General features: G+C 44.4%; 1 protein-coding gene across 4 annotated transcripts in view; it reads left to right on the top strand.

The window, feature by feature from the left end:
• The window catches only part of ARMH4 (armadillo like helical domain containing 4), a 172,613-nt gene that overhangs the window by 138,826 nt on the left and 14,631 nt on the right, over positions 1-19,156 (top strand). For 2 of the 4 annotated variants that reach the window (XM_066608245.1, XM_066608247.1), the window contains exon 6: positions 12,335-12,362. In XM_066608245.1, coding sequence (XP_066464342.1) covers positions 12,335-12,362 — 28 coding nt within the window. Of the gene's footprint in view, positions 1-12,330; positions 12,363-15,761; positions 15,828-19,156 lie in introns of those variants that run through there. The other 2 variants (XM_066608248.1, XM_066608246.1) reach the window with 2 other exon arrangements.

A 19,156-nucleotide genomic window follows, 5' to 3' on the forward strand; every position in this document is an offset into this window, starting at 1 on the left:
ACAAGACGCTAGCCGCAGGACAAGCAAGCACCTCCAGGGCATAGAGCGCGAGTTCAGGCCACGTGTCCAGCTTCGACACCCAGTAGTTGTAGGGGGCAGAGGCGTCACCAAGGATGGTCGTGCGATCCGCTACGTACTCCCTCACCATCCTTTTACAGTGCTCCCGCCGACTCAGCCGTGACTGGGGAGCGGTGACACAGTCTTGTTGGGGAGCCATAAAGCTGGCCAGGCCCTTAAAGACTGTTGCACTGCCTGCGATGTACATGCTGCTCGATCTACGCACATCCCCTGCTACCTTGCCCTCGGTACTGCGCCTTCTGCCACTAGCGCTGTCGGCTGGGAATTTTACCATCAGCTTGTCCGCAAGGGTCCTGTGGTATAGCAACACTCTCGAACCCCTTTCCTCTTCGGGAATCAGAGTGGGCAGGTTCTCCTTATACCGTGGATCGAGCAGTGTGTACACCCAGTAATCCGTCGTGGCCAGAATGCGTGCAACGCGAGGGTCACGAGAAAGGCATCCTAACATGAAGTCAGCCATGTGTGCCAGGGTACCTGTACGCAACACATGGCTGTCTTCACTAGGAAGATCACTTTCAGGATCCTCCTCCTCCTCCTCCTCCTCAGGCCATACACGCTGAAAGGATGACAGGCAATCAGCCGGTGTACCGTCAGCAGCGGCCCAAGCTGTCTCTTCCCCCTCCTCCTCATCCTCCTCATGCTCCTCCTCCTCCTCCTGTACGCGCTGAGAAATAGACAGGAGGGTGCCCTGACTATCCAGCGGCATACTGTCTTCCCCCGCCCCCGTTTCCGAGCGCAAAGCAGCTGCCTTTATGGTTTGCAGGGAATTTCTCAAGATGCATAGCAGAGGAATGGTGACGCTAATGATTGTAGCATCGCCGCTCACCACCTGGGTAGACTCCTCAAAATTACCAAGGACATGGCAGATGTCTGCCAACCAGGCCCACTCTTCTGAAAGGAATTGAGGAGGCTGACTCCCACTGCGCCGCCCATGTTGGAGTTGGTATTCCACTATAGCTCTACGTTGTTCATAGAGCCTGGCCAACATGTGGAGCGTAGAGCTCCACCGTGTGGGCACGTCGCACAGCAGTCAGTGCACTGGCAGCTTAAAGTGATGTTGCAGGGTGCGCAGGGTAGCAGCGTCCGTGTGGGACTTGCGAAAATGTGCGCAGAGCCGGCGCGCCTTTACGAGCAGGTCTGACAAGCGTGGGTAGCTTTTCAGAAAGCGCTGAACCACCAAATTAAAGACGTGGGCCAGGCATGGCACGTGCGTGAGGCTGCCGAGCTGCAGAGCCGCCACCAGGTTACGGCCGTTGTCACACACGACCATGCCCGGTTGGAGGCTCAGCGGCGCAAGCCAGCGGTCGGTCTGCTGTGTCAGACCCTGCAGCAGTTCGTGGGCCGTGTGCCTCTTATCGCCTAAGCTGAGTAGTTTCAGCACGGCCTGCTGACGCTTGCCCACCGCTGTGCTGCCACACCGCGCGACACCGACTGCTGGCGACATGCTGCTGCTAACACATCTTGATTGCGAGACAGAGGAGGAGGAGGAGGAGGAGGAGGGTGCTTTAGTGGAGGAAGCATACACCTCCGCAGATACCACCACAGAGCTGGGGCCCGCAATTCTGGGGGTGGGTAGGACGTGAGCGGTCCCGGGCTCTGACTCTGTCCCAGCCTCCACTAAATTCACCCAATGTGCCGTCAGGGAGATGTAGTGGCCCTGCCCGCCTGTGCTTGTCCACGTGTCCGTAGTTAAGTGGACCGTGGCAGTAACCGCGTTGGTGAGGGCGCGTACAATGTTGCGGGAGACGTGGTCGTGCAGGGCTGGGACGGCACATCGGGAAAGGTAGTGGCGACTGGGAACTGAGTAGCGCGGGGCCGCCGCCTCCATGATACTTTTGAAGGACTCCGTTTCCACAACCCTATACGGCAGCATCTCAAGGCTGATGAATTTTGCTATGCGGACGGTTAACGTTTGAGCGTGCGGGTGCGTGGCGGCGTACTTGCGCTTGCGCTCCAACAGTTGCGCAAGCGACGGCTGGACGGTGCGCTGAGCTACACTGCTGGATGGGGCCGAAGACAGCGGAGGTGAGGGTGTGGGTGCAGGCCAGGAGACGGTAGTGCCTGTGTCCTGAGAGGGGGGTTGCATCTCAGTGGCAGGTTGGGGCACAGGGGGAGAGGCAGGGGTGCAAACCGGAGGCGCTGAACGGCCTTCGTCCCACCTTGCGGGGTGCTTGGCCATCATATGTCTGCGCATGGTGGTGGTGGTGAGGCTGTTGGTGTTGGCTCCCCGGCTGAGCTTTGCGCGACAAAGGTTGCACACCACTGTTCGTCGGTCGTCAGGCGTCTCTGTGAAAAACTGCCAGACCTTAGAGCACCTCGGCCTCTGCAGGGTGGCATGGCGCGAGGGGGCCCTTTGGGAAACACTTGGTGGATTATTCGGTCTGGCCCTGCCTCTACCCCTGGCCACCGCACTGCCTCTTGCAACCTGCCCTGCTGATGCCCTTGACTCCCCCTCTGAAGACCTGTCCTCCTGAGTAAGCGTTGCACACCAGGTGGGGTCAGTCACCTCATCGTCCTGCTGCTCTTCCTCCGAATCCTCTGTGCGCTGCTCCCTCGGACTTACTGCCCTTACTACTACCTCACTGCAAGACAACTGTGTCTGATCGTCATCGTCCTCCTCACCCACAGAAAGTTGTTGAGACAGTTGGCGGAAGTCCCCAGCCTCTTCCCCCGGACCCCGGGAACTTTCGAATGGTTGGGCATCAGTGACGATAAACTCCTCTGGTGGGAGAGGAACCGCTGCTGCCCAATCTAAGCAGGGGCCCGAGAACAGTTCCTGGGAGTGTTCCCGCTCCTGAGCAGGTGTTATTGTAGTGGAGTGAGGAGGCTGGGAGGAAGGAGGAGCAGCAGACAGAGGATTCGGATTGGCAGCAGTGGACGGCGCAGAACTGCGGGTAGACAATAGGTTGCTCGAAGCACTTTCTGCCATCCAGGACAGGACCTGCTCACACTGCTCATTTTCTAATAACCGTCTCCCGCGTGGACCCATTAATTGGGCGATGAATGTGGGGACGCCAGAAACGTGCCTCTCTCCTAATCGCGCAGCAGTCGGCTGCGACACACCTGGATCAGGAGCTTGGCCTGTGCCCACACCCTGACTTGGCCCTCCGCGTCCTCGGCCGCGTCCACGTCCTCTAGGCCTACCCCTACCCCTCAGCATGCTGTATTACCAGTGATTTGATTTCACAGGCAGGAAATAAATTGGCGCAAGACTGCAGGCCAAATATAATTTTTTCCCTTTTTTGAAAACGAAAGGCCCCACTGCCTCTAGTGTATGAATAATCTAAGTTTAATAACTGTGCTGTTTTCCTGCTAATGTGTCACAGAACGTGAGGGTAGCAGAGTTATTAACTGTGGCAGAGCAGGTATTTTTTTTCCCAATTAAGGAAAGCAAATGGCGAAGCCAGGAGTAAAACGTAGCTGGGTGCGTATGATTTTTACAGGTTGCAGACGCAGCCGACACGTGTCCACCGCCCTTAGGACGGACAGAGGCCGGACAAATAGAATTATTTTCACTTGTTTTACAAGCAAAAGGCAGCACTGCGTATATTCAATGAATAATAACTGTGTTGTGGCCCTGCCTATACAATTCTTTCCCTGCAGTATCAATGGAGGGTGCAATGCTCTGCAGAAGCGATTTTGAGAAGCAAAAAAAAATGCAGCACAGCTAACAGCAGCCTGGACAGTACTGCACACGGATAAATATGGCCCTAGAAAGGACCGTTGAGGTTCTTGAAGGCTACACTCACTCCTAACACTCTCCCTGCCTATGCAGCACTTCTGTCCCTAATGCCGGGTGCAACGGTCTGCAGAGGCGATTTTGAGGAAAAAAAAATTGCCACTGCTAACAGCAGCCAACACACAGCTATCAGTGGCCCTAATAAGGACCTTTGGGGGGTCTTGAAGCCTACACTAACTACCAATTCTTTCCCTACAGCAGCTCCGGTACAAACAGCACTGTCCCTCATCTAACTCACACGGCATCTGAGGCGAACCGCGGGAGGGGCCGACTTTTATGTTCGGGTGACACCTGATCTTCCCAGCCACTCACAGCAGGGGGGTGGTATAGGGCTTGAACGTCACAGGGGGAAGTTGTAATGCCTTCCCTGTCTTTCAATTGGCCAGAAAAGCGCGCTAACGTCTCAGGGAAGGAAGTGAAAATAACCAGAACACCGCATGGTGTTCGTTACGAATAACGAACATCCCGAACACCCTAATATTCGCACGAATATCAAGCTCGGAAGAACACGTTCGCTCATCTCTAGTCAGTAGCTTACTTTGACCCCACTTTCTCAAATCTACTGTGTTCATAGCCTTGGCATTCTGCAGCTTCTCCGCTGCCTCAGACCCCCTGACAGTCACATCTTCAGTCTGACCCCTGTTCCACACCAGCGATTCTTGAGGGGTTTATGCACTCAACTTGGGCATATGCACTGGTGACTCTAGCAATCACCATCCCTCCTGGGTACACTGTATAACTTATCTCGTTTACCACTCTGTTCACTAAACAGCATTCCATTTACTATCACCTAGGTTCTCAACTGCCCAGAAACCAGTTCCTTAGTGCACAAACGCAATGATCTGTTGAACAGCTGATCAGAGGTTGTCCCAGAGAGTGGACCCCTACTGATCTACTATTGCTGGCCTAGGCTGAAGATAGGCCATCAACGCCTTTAAATATATTACAATTGTTATGCCCCTGCGCTATAATGTAGCCTTATATACCATCAGGTTCCCAAGTAATATTTTGTCTAAGGCCCATTTACATGCAACGATCATCGCTCAAAATTCATTCAAATGAGCGAAAGTGACCAATAATCATTGTGTAAATGCAAAGCCATCATACAGTATTCGTTCACTTGTCGCATATTACTGAGTTTTAGTCTGCATAAAAATGGTCATTATCAGTTAGTTTGCTTTTCGCTTAGTTTAAATGACATTTGTTAAGTCATTTGAAAGACTGAACAACTTGAGGTGAGGGCTGATTGTTTGCTCTGCTAAACACAATGACTACTTGTTTACTCATGACAATGGCTTATCTTCACACTAATAAAAACCCTGCTGGCCAGAGATTCCTCACATAAACACACACCCACATGAGCAAACAACAGATTGATATACATAATGAGGGAAATGAAGAGGATTATCTTTAAGTTTATATACTTGCAAAAAAGTTGTTCATTCAATGTTATGCCTGTCAGCTCATAGTTAATTTTGCCAGCACACATTGTTCTGTCCAGGGTTAACAGCTCCTGTGCCTTTCAGTCAGGTTAATTAACCTGCTATGTGTCTGAGAAGTGTGTTGGTGATTGACAGGTCTATCTACCTATTGGCTCCTCCCGCCTTCCTATATTATCCAGCTCTTGCTGCCTGGGAGGGCCGATTATTTTTCAGTGTTGAGTGTCTGCTGAGTAGTCCAGCTACTCTGACCTGCTGGAAATCTGGCCCTGGTAGTTTGTGCCATTCCCTCAGTCTGCTAGCTTGTCTGCCTTGGTTGGTATCTTGCTTCTGTTAGCTTGTCCGCTAGACATCGCTGTTATCAGCCAGGGCTTTACCATCTGCCTCTGTCCTGTTTGTACTGTTCGTGTTGGTTTTTTCATCTGCCTTTCCCGTCGGTGCTAGTGGGTAGTAGTCTCTTGCATAGGTACGGTGGTCCCTGCCTGTCCTCCCCTAGGAAGTGTAGGGTTAGAGTTGGCGGCCTGGACGTGTCCACCATCAGGGCTATCTCCAGGAAGGGACAGTGGCGTGGGTGAAGATCAGGGAGCCCCGCGCCGTGCGTACCTAGGCACCACACTAGTACCGTAACATTCAAACGATAATCGTTGGGTGTGTAAATTGGGCTTAGGGCTCATTTACATGAGCATATGCGTTTTTACATTCCCTTGGGCGAACCAATGCCTCAGATGGTCGTGTATATGCGCTTGTGTGAATAAAGCCTTAAGGCCTCAACTTCCCAGTGCCATATTGGTTTAGATACAGCTTATCAAACTCCCCTAGGAGAGTCACTGCACTACAAAGTCTAAGAATCCGGTCCCATCTGCACAAAACCAATGGGAAGAATAAACTTTGTTTAAAAAGAAACTTTTTGCAATTAAACGGAACATAAATAACACGAATATATTAATGCATTGGGTGGCCAGCAGGGAGCACTCCCACTCCCTTACAACTCTACTACATGATAACAACCAATAAACGGGGATTGGACACCACCGCTGCAGAGTGGAAATTGGTATACAACAAAAGGTACATGATTGCGATTTTGCGAATTCCTAAAGTTGCTTTTATGGAAAAATACAATGGCCGGCAATTACATCACATGAAATCAGTGCTCTAGCGACCTTGCCACAGGACTGCCAGCCCATCAACACACACAGGCTAGTTTATGAAAGCCTGTAACGTATGTGCAGAATGCAGGGTGCTTTCTACAACTTGTGTAAGGAAGCGATTATATCCATTTTGGTCCGCACTGTGTAATATTACACATAGAACATTTGCATTGTGTGTGATTGGGAACCACTGAAGCTTTCCTTTCCATCCTACCTGTATGAAGTGCTCCATGCTGTGCCGCTGTAAAAGATTTGATAGAGAAAATGTGTATTTTGTGTAATGCACCTGTAATTGTACAGATCGCTGTATAATTGCCAGCAGATGCAGAAGCAAAAGACATTGGTGGTTGTTTGTGATAAAGAATAACAATACAAGATCAGCAGGTAAATCTATATTTATACCGAATACTCTGAGTACTCTTGGCAAGAGGCTTCCTTTTTTCCATTACATAATTGGTTTGTCTTACATCTGGGGGTATTGAAGGTCAACACATGGAAGAAGAATGGAAGGACAGTCTCTCATTCGAGTGGCACCGTCGAGGACGAACTTGTTATTTGTTGCTGTCTAAAACCTTCTTTGTTGTAGGTGGGAAGATTGAAAGCTAAGCTTCCTGTAATTCAATGCTTGTGCAAAATAAGTTCTTTACTGTAACCAAGCAGTATATCCATTAACCGTCTAGCAAAGTCATGGATGCTGTAGTGTACAGAGTGCATGCTAGAAGGTAAAGGTACAATAATATTGGATACAATAACATATAATATGGCACCAAAGGAAAAATAAAACTTCTCTGCAGGAATTGAATTAAAATATGTAATTGTAGTATAAAATATTTCCACGCCTTTATTTAAAAAGGACCTGACAACTCTTCTGATGTGCCTGCATTAATAAATGCTGGTTATTTCTTGGGGGGATATAAAGCTGGTGCAACTTTTCATAGAACTCTGCATTGTGCTGTTACTCCATTATTCCTCCTGGAAGTGTAGGATTAAGTTGAAGACTGGGTGTTATCAGTCCACTTGACACTAGAATGTCTTGCTATACATTGTAACACTGTCAGCACTTAAAGGAGTTGTCCGGTTACTATGTGAAAATTTAAAGGGAGGTGCTCAGGGTTAAAATAACAAATCAGCCCTGGTGATCCAGCACTACAGCCCCGTGGTCCTCATGGTGTTTGTTGTGGAAGACGATGTCACCAAATATCACCTGACCACTGCAGCTAATTAGAGGCCATAGCATTAGCACCCGTTCTCCTGCCATCAGCACTCAAGAGTTTGGAATGGTGATGCTGCAGCCTCTGATTGGATGTAGCGGTTAGGTGATGTCCGGTGACAGCATCTTCCACATTAGAATTTTAGATAGTGACCCCTTTGAAGGACAGCATCAAAGTGTGTAGGGACACACCTCATTGACAACTGAGCATAACTATTCCCCTAGGCCAGTGATGGCGAACCTTTTAGAGACCAATTGCCCAAACTGCCCCCCAAAACCAACTTATTTATCGCAAAGTGCCAACATGTCAGGGGGTGGGGCTTATCACAACGTATGATTTTACCCCAGTCATTCTAAAAAGGATGGACAGCGTGCAGATTTTGACTGCTTTTTGGATGTGGAAATGCTGCAGAATGTTCTCAGCGGAAAATTCTGTGGAGCATTTCCGCATCCAAAAAGCAGTCAAAATCTGCACCCTGTCTATTTTGAAACAGCCCTGTCCTTTTCCACCACATGTAAACATACCCCAGTGGTAATAGTGACCCTCCCCCAGCGATAATAGTGACCCTCCCCCAGCGATAATAGTGACCCCCCCAGCGATAATAGTGACCTCCCACCCCCTAGCGGCAATAGTGACCCTCCCCCCACCAGTGGACGTGACATCAGTCCGGCTTAAGAATAATTCACTGCTCATGCGTCCTATCGTTTAGTGCGGCATAGGCACATTGGAGGTGTAACGTATGACGTCTGGAAGAGCTGGAGGCATCACTCTGCAAGAAAGGGGGCAGTTTTAGCAGAAAAGCAGGAAGAGAACCTGGACCGCTGGCAAGGGAGGACCGCTCATCCGATGGTCCGGGGCTTATTAGCTTACAGCACAGGAGAAACATACTAGCTGATATCTTCTAATTGGAGACACTTTTGCAAAAAATAAAGTTAAGGCTGGGTTCCTTATGACAGCATATACCTATGGGTTAATAAGCCAAATTTAGACTTCCTATAAGTATGGGGGAGGTCCCGTTATGGTCTGGGGATGTTTTAGGTGGCATGATCTTGGTCAGTTGGTTGTAGTGACAAGAGCCATGAACTCAGATGTGTACCCTGGCATTCTAGATAATAATATGCTGCCGATAATGTAGCAATACTCTGGAAATGGTCAGTAATACTTCCAACAAGACAACAAGCCTTGTCACAAATCCAACACTGTTTTAGGTTAATTTGAGGATATGGCTATTCCACGATTGGACTGACCTGCAGAGTCCTAAGCTGAACCCTACTGAACATCTTTGGGATGAACTAGAACATCAAGTTAGGAAATATGAACAATGTCTATCTTCTTTGAGATAACTCACAGACGTTTGAGAATGAATGGTGGGAAATACCAGCTGACGTATATCAGACGTTACTAGAAGGTATGCCATGGAGAGTATGCTGTTGTGGATCGTCTTTGAGGTCCATGGCGTAGTCCAGAGGAATGTTTTGCACCCTTCCTGATTATGCTGAGGGATTGTGCGCGCACAGAAGAAATTACTCCAACACAGATGATCAGTATGTGAAGTCTTCCTTGCCTTTGGAGGCATGTAGCATATTTTATATCATTACAAAGTAACTGCCCTTTATGGGCACGCTGGAAATTGTGTAAGTGATACGTATAAGCACATGGTTCAGTAAGCTGTATATGGTCTTCTTGCATCCAGTTTTGCGTGTGCGTCTGTTGTCATCAACGTCATCTATCACGTTTCTCCAGACGGAATGCATGTGCCATCTTCTGCGTTCGATGGAGGGGTGGGGGTGTGGTGAATAGCGTCGCGTCAAATGATGATATGTTACAACCTTGCATAGTGATAGGGCTTGGCGTGCAGGAATGTTATCATCAGACAAACTGAGGCACATATTTCTTTCCTGCGCTGCATATTGTGAAATAGACATTTTCACAGTTCCCACTACAATCCGATGTCATTAGGGCCAAAGGAGACCCACTAAGTATTAACATATGGAAATAAATACTACTTTTGATTCTTGTTCAGGTGTCCATTTCCTTTTGATAGGATTGTGTGTAAGGTTTCAATTTCATCAATACACCATCCAACTTCTATTGAACTTACACACCCAAAAACTATCTATCTACTGTACATAAATGACTTTTCATATGTGAATGACTGCTTTTTACCTGAATGGAACATAATATTTCTGTTTATACAACCGGATGATTATTCTGCAGTGAGCACTATGTCACGGCTGTATTTAAGGTCTTTAACAGCCTCAGGGTATTATTAACAAAAAGAACATCTCTGCAATATTAAATATTAACATAACTCTAATATCTTCTTCAAAAGAGAGATGAAATGCCTCGTGGCTGCAGAAGACACTGCCTCTGTATCACAATGAAAGCTTTTCAACTTAATCATGTTTTTGCATTTAGTGAGATGATAGCGCGTGTCCCAGTGGGAAGCACATGAGCTCAGTACCCTGGAGGCTTTCATGACATTGATATTGAATAAACTTACACTAAGTGTGTGGCTTTTTCTCTTCTCCGCATGGCTTTTATGCTTGTCTAGATTTGTTAGCACCACAACTGTGATTAGAATTAACAGTTCAAGGGGCATCAAGAGTTAAGACACCCAATATACGATTTGTGGTCCTTAAACTTTATGTACACTATGCAAGCTTTGAGTTGTAAGGAGTTGTAATACTGCTGTAATAAAAGTCTATCCTACATACTGTACCTCCGTATCTGATTTTATACAAAAACATACCAATTTCGTTCTGTTGGATTTGGTATGAGTCCAACAAGAAAACAATCATCAGATATTATTTTATGTAGATCTTCTCCCCAGAAGCAATCTCCGTAATACAGTGTCATACAGAGGCACAATATGGCAGTGCACAGAGGTTACCCATTGCAACTAATTAGATATTCAGGATGATTCAAAAGTCAGGTTAACTTGGAATACCTTCTGAACGAAAAGAGATACTCTATAGAACACTTGGATGAGTAAAGGAAAGCTTTTTGCACTACGGTCAGCCATCTTGGGGGCAGCTATCTTGGTTTTAGCTCAAGAAACTTCAATGGAAAGGGAGTCACAGGATACACGATTTAAGGGTAAAATGTAATCAGAAATTGATAAGTTGCAACCATTTTTGAGTTATGGATGATGTCACATTGAGTTTTAATAAAGTTGTTATGTTGAATTGTGTGGTATGAAAAACATGAATTCCATGTCTTTTCAGGTACCAGAAGATGCCATTAACAATCCAGGACAGAATGGAGATCATCCTGATGGTTGGTAGAAAAAAGGTTCATGTGAGGTGGCCAACATTTTCAACCAAGAACACCCAATAAGACAGCTAGTGAGTGCAGGAAACTGATTCAGAATTGTCTAAGTTCTGTCCTGGATTGTTAGTGGCATAACTTTATTATTACTCAACATGACATCATCTATATACCGAAAATAGTTGCAGGTATTAAAAAATGATAAACATCATGACATTCTACCCTTAAATCATGTATCCCATGACAACTTTAATTTGAAGTTTCTTAGGCTGAATCCAAGAGGACTACCACCAAAATGGATTAAAGGTGTCATAGTTCCAAAAACGTTTCCTTATCAATCTGTGTTCTCCAAAGTTTCTAATTTCTATTTTTTTGTTCAGAAGATATTCTGGGTGGCCCTGACATTTGAATCACCCTGTATTGTCTCAATTTCAGATCTGCAAAATGATCCAGTTGCATGTGCATCCTCACTGTTCTTATCTGTGTTACTTTTTGTACCTGGACTCAATAAGACTGTATGCGCATTGTGTTTGGGCTCTACATTCAATGTACACAACGGGGAAATCTGGTGCATGCTCAAACGTAAAACTGCAACATACACCACAAGTACAGATGTAAAAAAAAAATATAGCATATGTTAGGTATATGGGTATATATGCATGTGTTTGGCATATGCACTAGAAATAGAGATGAGCGAGCATACTCGGTTCGGGTGTTTTTGCACTCGAGCACCGCTTTTTCCGAGTAACTGACTACTCAGACGAAAAGATTCGGGGGGCGCCGGGGGTGAGCGGGGGGTTGCAGAGGGGAGTGGGGGGGGGGGGGGGAGAGCTCCCCCCTGTTCCCCACTGCTACCCCCCGCTCCACCACGCCACCCCCCGAATCTTTTAGTCCGAGTAGTCAGTTACTCGGAAAAAGCGGTGCTCGAGTGCAAAAACACCCGAACCGAGTACGCTCGCTCATCTCTAACTAGAAACTTTACCATTGCATATAACAGACATACAAAAATTGAAAACTGAGTGTGAAGAAGTCTAACTTTACACAGGTGATTCATTGGGAATGAATGCTGTCTGAAAATGTATTCACCTGATCTCTGCCCCACCTGAAGTTGCCAACAATTAGCAAATGCTTTTTTGTCCAGTTATTGCATCTTTCCTGCAACACCAAAAATGATCACCTTGTGTAAACAGCGGTGTGCCACCGACCCTAATGAAACAGTATCTACAGTAGTGCTGATTGTTCCATGTAAATTAAGATGATTGAGTGCTGATTAACTTGCAAAACTGTTGATCAATGCTTGTTCTTGGAAGAAAATCTGCCAGTATTAAAGGGCTCTAACAGTTTGTTGCTTACATAGACAGTACATTGTACATTATTCTGTGTACCTCTTGGCTATCCAGTTTGGTTCTTGTTTTCTAATTATTTATTTTGTTTATCTTTTTTAGTAAGAAGTTGGATGGAAAAGCTTAAAGATAAGGTAAATTACATTTTTAAACCTTGTGTATTAAAAATGGTAGCAGATGAAACACCCAAATACCTTATGCAAGAACATTGCTTCAATGCAACATCTAATAGTGCAGAGTTTCTTATAGTTTAGCACTTAGTTCTGCACACGTCTTAAAAAATAATTTAATATCGCATAAGATCAGGAGTAGAATTAAAAGGGATTTCTAGATGACCTCAGGATAGGTCATCTATATCAGATCAGTGGGGCCTGTTGCTCAAAACCCTGCCTATCAGCTGTCTGAAGTGGGTGCTCCACCACTTCATTGCATACCAGGCATCGACATACATTTTTTAGCGACTGCTTCTGGCACAGCTGTTCAATCCCATTCACTGGAATGACACTGAGTTGCTCTTAGGTCATGTAACCATTCAGTTATCTGATCGGCAGGAATTCTATTGACCTACCTGCACCGATCTGATATCGATGTCCTGTTCTGATTAACAGTGAGATCTGACATCTTACCAAATGTATCAAAAATAGAAATAATAGGATTCATTGATATTCTCACATCCCCTGTATACAACAGCAGATTATCTGCATGTAATGAGACACGTTCCATAATTTCTCCGTACTGCAATCGAAATATATCCGATGATTGCCTTATCAAACCAGCCAGGGGCTCGACTGCCAAGGCAAAGACAAGAGGGGGTACCCCTGTCTTGTTGCACTCTCCAACACCATCCATCCCGAAATATGACTATTTACCCTCACTTTTGGTCCAGGCATTAAATAGAGCAGTTTAACCCATGCCACAAATTTCTCACTGCAACCCATCCTATGAAGAACTGCCCCCAAATAATTCCACTCGACACCGTCAAAAACTTTGTCAGCGTCGAGTTAAAAAAGAGCCCTGCTTCCACAAACTCGGTGAGCTGCCTGAAGATTTAGGTATCAACTTCTTAAATTAATAGCAGTTGATTTATTTGGCATAAAACCGGGCTGACCTTCATGTTAAAAAAAAGTCATTACTGAAAGTAACCTATTCGCAAGTACCTTTGTCATGATTTTTACATCAGTGGTCAACAGAGATATTAGACGATAGGAATCAGGAAGAAAAAAATCCTTTCTCAGTTTAGAAATTAGGACAAACACAGCATCTCTCATTGATAGTGGACGTATGCAAAGACTAATTAATCATCGTCAATAAGTGTGGCAGAAACTTAAAAAAAAATCATTTGGAAGACCATCCAACCCAGGAGACTTCCCATTAGGAAGGGTTGCTAATTCATCCCTTAACTTTTTCAGTATCAAAGAAGCCCCTAACATCACTCTCTGATCATCAGAGAAAATTGGCCAAATTTTCATAAAGTCCTGCACGATCCACACTTGACTAAGAAGCATATAGGTTTTTAAAATAGAGAAAAGATGTCTCCAAAATTTCATCCCTCTTTATAACCAAAGAATTATTGGGCCTCCTTAATTTTGCCACATAAGATGATGATTTTTGTGCCCTAATTACAGAAGCCAAAAAATGATCCCCTGCTTCCCCCTCCTCGAAGATCTTCTGCTTCATAAAGACGCTTATTTTTTGCAACACCTCTAGGATGATCTGCAAGTTGAGACTGTGCCTCTTTCCAATTGATTTCCGTCTGACTAGTGGGAGAATATATATGCTTGCTCTGCATCTAAAGCTTGTTGCTAAAGGGCCCTAATGACATCCCGAGATTTAGATTTATGTATGCTTATCTTCTGTATATAATGACTAGGTGTGAATGCCTTCATAGCATCCCATCTAAAAAATTCCAATAGAGCCGCCTCCTTTCTAGCATTACCATCAAACAGGTTCAACCAAAAGGGATTTACCACGAAACTATCCAAACCAAATTCCTCACCATTAACCCTTTCCAATCCACTGTCTGACGTCTTACTACATTCTGATTGAAGCTTGTACAGCTCCAATGTCAGAACACGTCCAACAGTGTATTCTTACCTTCTATTGACAGCCACTCCGCTGTCGGAGCCTCTCTGGCGCACACGCACTGCCTTTAGCAAGCATTGGCACCGTTGTATAACAGCAAAAAGAGAAAGCCTTTTAGGAAACCCGGAATCCAAAATTGGATTGGATAGGGTTACTAATCAACAACAAATAGAGTGGAGAGGGATCAGACACAGTAGTGGTAGATATTCCACTCTACGAACATAAGGAAGCATAGATAGTACTTATCAAGGGTTCTACTCTAGAAAGTATATTATGTAAACTGGGAACTGGGCAGAGAAAAAAAATGGGTTGCTCGCCTTCACTGCCTCCAGGGGGTGTCAGTTTTGTGGAGGCATGTATTCACGGAGTTCTGGCTTCACCACTCAGTTCCAGCGGTATAACCAGCAGGAAAAGATAAAGGTTGAAGTCGGCTTCTCGTGAAAAAACAATCAGCTTTATTAATGCTTAGTGCCAACAAACATCAGAGCACAGGATGCGTTTCAACCCAGTGTGGGTCTTAGTCACCTTTTATTTTTTCCTATTATGTAAACTGCAATAATAAAAGGTATTGTAGAACGTCTGGATTTCTTAACCTCCACAGATTACATAAACCTAATTCCATTAATAAGCATGTGGAAGTACTTGGAGGAGGAGAAGAGACTATAGAGCCTTTATTAAATCTTTCCAAACAGGGATTGAAACAATTATTAAAATTACCCACAATTAACATTGGAACAGCAGGGAATATAGCTGCAAATTCTATCATCTTCTTAATACATTCCCTGGAATTCAGAGGGGGGATATATATTGCCACCCCAAAAAAGTTCTTTTGTGCAATGATACATTTGAGACAAACTAATCTCCCCATAGAATCTATAAAAGATGACTCAAATTTAAAAGAGATATTTTTATGAATCAGTACACTTACTCAACAAGAATAACTCAAGTACATAGAATGAAAAGAATATGCCCATACATAAGGTGAAGCAAGTGTACAGTATCACCTGTTAAATGTGTTTCTAATAGACAAACTATAGCTGGTTGAAATTGTTGAATAAATGTAAAATCAGTGAATTTTTTAGTTTTGTCCCCCATAAGTTGTACATGCAACAAAATTATATTAACCAATAATTATATTTTACAAATATAATATAAGATGCTGGCGGCATTGCATGGTAGAGGGGGGAAAAAAAGAAGAGCGGAGGAGAAAAAAAAACGCACATACCCATATTCCCTAGGGCTCTAGTCACCTAAGCTTAGTGATAATGGTCAAACAAAAAAATACCAATATTATAGTAAGATCACTAATGGTAGGGAGCAGTACCCAGGAACCTCCCACCTTTCTAACAAATAATCCAATTTCCAGCGGTCAAATGCTCTACCCATAATCCACTAATAAAAAGGACTACTTATTGCTGTTATATAAATATCCTTCATGTTTATCATTCCAGTAGGCAACAAACCCCGAATTATCAAAGAAAAAAGTCTCCCCCTGCATCACAGCCAAGTCATTCCATGTCAAGTGGTCTAAAAAAGAAAAAGTCCCCACCTTCATATCTCTTGGTTTTGTTCAAAATTTATGCATGACACAGCTATGGTATCAAAAAAGTTTTCCCAAAGTTTTAGGTTCCTACAGCTAAGGGTTCCTAAGTTAGACTCTAGTTTAGGGGGGTCTTCTGCAAGTGCGTGCACAACAATGAATGAAATGACATTTTTAAGCTATTAATAAATTTGGAACTACGTGATTATAAAAGCTAAAAGTTGGAGGTCCTGCACAACTTTTTATGCCAAGTTTAATGGTGCCATCGTGAACTTTTCTAGTTCCAAAACTAGCTTGAAAACTTTGCTTGAAGGGTGCCTCAGAATCTATCATACTCCGCGGAAGGAAATTTGGGCCAGGGTTTATTCCACTATAGCACCTACGCAAAAGGGGATACAAACCTGATGTTTGTACCATGTATTATACCAGTGGTAATCACTATTCTGGTGAATATTCAGCTCCTGAAGACCTACAGGCACTTTACAGCAATCCATCAAATATGTCATTATTTACAAAAATTATAAATGTCACCACTTTTCAAGCTTAATTATAAAAAAATAATCAGCTTAAATTTTATTTTTACTGATACTATGTGAAAGATTTTTTTTTCACTTATAGATCAGTAAGTTTTCATTTTGGTGTGTCTCCACTGCTTACACAGTACTCTAGGCCACTCCAACAACTGCCTGTTTACTGTGAATGGGTGGGCTGGAAGTAATATTCAGCCTGCTCCACCACCATTCATAGAGCGATCATTGCTCCCATGTGAAGGCATAGGAGCAATAATCTCTGGGATGTCAGGCACTTCAGCACCAGACAAAAGGCCTGTGATAAAGGACCCTAAAGACGAACAGAAAATCTTTAAAAAATCCACATAGAAGGCACAGACATCTCTCTTAAACACTGAGGAGGAAGAATCATGTTTAGGTGCTTTGCAGAACACGTACTTGTAAAATGTACTGATCAGAAATTAGTTCATAGTCGAATTCCCCAGATGTATATATAATGAATAGAGATGAGCGAGCGTACTCGGAAAAGCACTACTCGCTCGAGTAATTTGCTTTATCCGAGTATCGCTGTGCTCGTCCCTGAAGATTCGGGTGCCGCTGCGGCTGACAGGTGAGTCGCAGCGGGGAGCATGGGAGAGCGGGCGGGAGAGAGGGAGAGAAAGATCTCCCCTCCGTTCCTCCCCGCTCTCCCCTGCAGCTCCCCGCTCCGTGCCGGCACCCGAATCTTCAGGGACGAGCACAGCGATACTCGGATAAAGCCAATTACTCGAGCGAGTAGTGCTTTTCCGAGTACGCTCGCTCATCTCTAATAATGAATATTGTCAAATGTCTGCCATTTTTCCCCATTCCTGGAGAACACCTTGAAGAACTTACTGCTGACTTTTATACAATGAGCTAACAAATCAGTTTACAGTAAGCATGATCTAGTGGTGGCATGAAGCTAGAAATGTATCATGCGTGTGAATATGGGGGATATGGACCTTTTGTATAAGAAAAATAGACCCCTGACTGCTATTAAAAATGTTAAAAAATTAACCAGGCAGAATGTTGGACCTATAAATGACATGTGCTGTAGATTTAGTGTCCCTTTAAACATTACTTTGTCAGAAGTCTGCCAAGTGTGGCCATATGCTGAAGCCAGGGCGTTCTCTAAGCCTCGCTTATGTTATAACATGCAACAGCATGCCTGTTGTTTTACCTAGCATGCTATTAATGCAGGCAGCCCATGCACTTGTTTGTTGGTGGGGAATGTAGTAAAGCACAATAAACAGTCCATCAGGACCCCATGCACATGTTGATAATTGAATGGAAAGTGTTGTATTTACTCTCAGTCGCTGACAGCCGGTGCTTTATAATTAAACAACCAGCGCCAGTTCATTTTGGTGCAGTGCAGATTTATCCACACTGAGTGATGGAACTAGACATGCAGAAGACGCCGAAGATGGGAACACTGCAAGATTTTCACTGGAGGAAGATTTTAATTTTGAGTCTCTTTGTAGGTTTTACCTCAAGTTCTAAAATTCTTATTTCATTAGTTTATATCTTAATATTCATAACAGCACAAATATTTATTTCATGACATCTTGATTTAGAAACATACAAACATGAAAGGATAGAAGATTGGGTGCAGAAAACGACCATGTAGTCCATCTAGTTTGCCCTTTTATTATTTTCTTTTAATTTTTTTTCTTAGGGTATGTTCTTTATCCGGTGTTCTCAACCCCTTCCTGCTGCGTCTTTTTATTTTTAATCTCTTCCTTTCAAAAAGTCTTTACTTTTAGGCCTCATGTCTACAGGGAAATTCGGGCCCACAGGGATTCCCCATGCAGAATCCCACAGCGGGTCCCTCCTGCCTTGCAGACATGAGACCAGAAAATCAGATATACTTACCTGTCCGGACGCTGCAGATCTGCCCTCCATCACGGCCGTATCTTCTTTCTTCAGCCCAGTGGATGTGCTTGGCATGTTTACAGCGTGCCACGCGCATGCGCCGTGAACATATCTTTTTCTTTTGAACTCCTGCTTTCCCATGGCACAGCACAAATACAGCTGCGGGTGTGCCGCTAGAGCGGATGGCTTCCAATAGGCTTCAATGGAAGCCGCTGGAGATCCACACAAAATGAAGCATGCTGCGGGCACTTTTCCTCTCGTGCGATCTGCGCGCCAGGGAAAAATGACATCCGCAGGTATTTAATTACGGATTTAATAATTTTATTTTGCCCGTGGACATTGGGCCTTATATTTTCCCAGAGACATAGCTACATGAGGACTTGTTTTCTGTAAGACGAGTTGTATTTTTTTTTAACATACCATATAATGTATTGAAAAACTTAAGAATTGCTACCGTAAGTGGGGCAAAATGAAAAAACAAATGCAGTTGCTCCATTTAGTGGTGGATGTTTTTATAGAGTTCATGGTGCAGTAAAAATAATGTTTATCTGTATTCTGTGGGTCAATACAATTATGGCAAGACAAAATGTATATAATTTTTAACGTAGTACTGTTTAAAGAAAACCTTTAAAACGTTTTGCTATCTGTCGCAAATTTTTGACCCCCCATAACTTCATTTTTTCAGTGATGGAAATATTCTAATTTAAAAAAAACTTTCTTTTTCTTCTTTACATTTTTCTTAAGTCCCCACAGAGGACTTGAACTTACAGCATACTGCAGGATTTTAGTTCACTGCATTACGTTGTATTCGGACCGGCAATCTATGAAAATGTGTCACAGGTTCATTGCCACACTCGGTGCCATAGAAGGCTTCTAAGGGTCCTTTTGGGTGCCCCAAATGCTGATT

This window comes from Eleutherodactylus coqui, chromosome 6, assembly GCF_035609145.1.
Source record: "Eleutherodactylus coqui strain aEleCoq1 chromosome 6, aEleCoq1.hap1, whole genome shotgun sequence".
Classification (NCBI taxonomy): domain Eukaryota; kingdom Metazoa; phylum Chordata; class Amphibia; order Anura; family Eleutherodactylidae; genus Eleutherodactylus; species Eleutherodactylus coqui.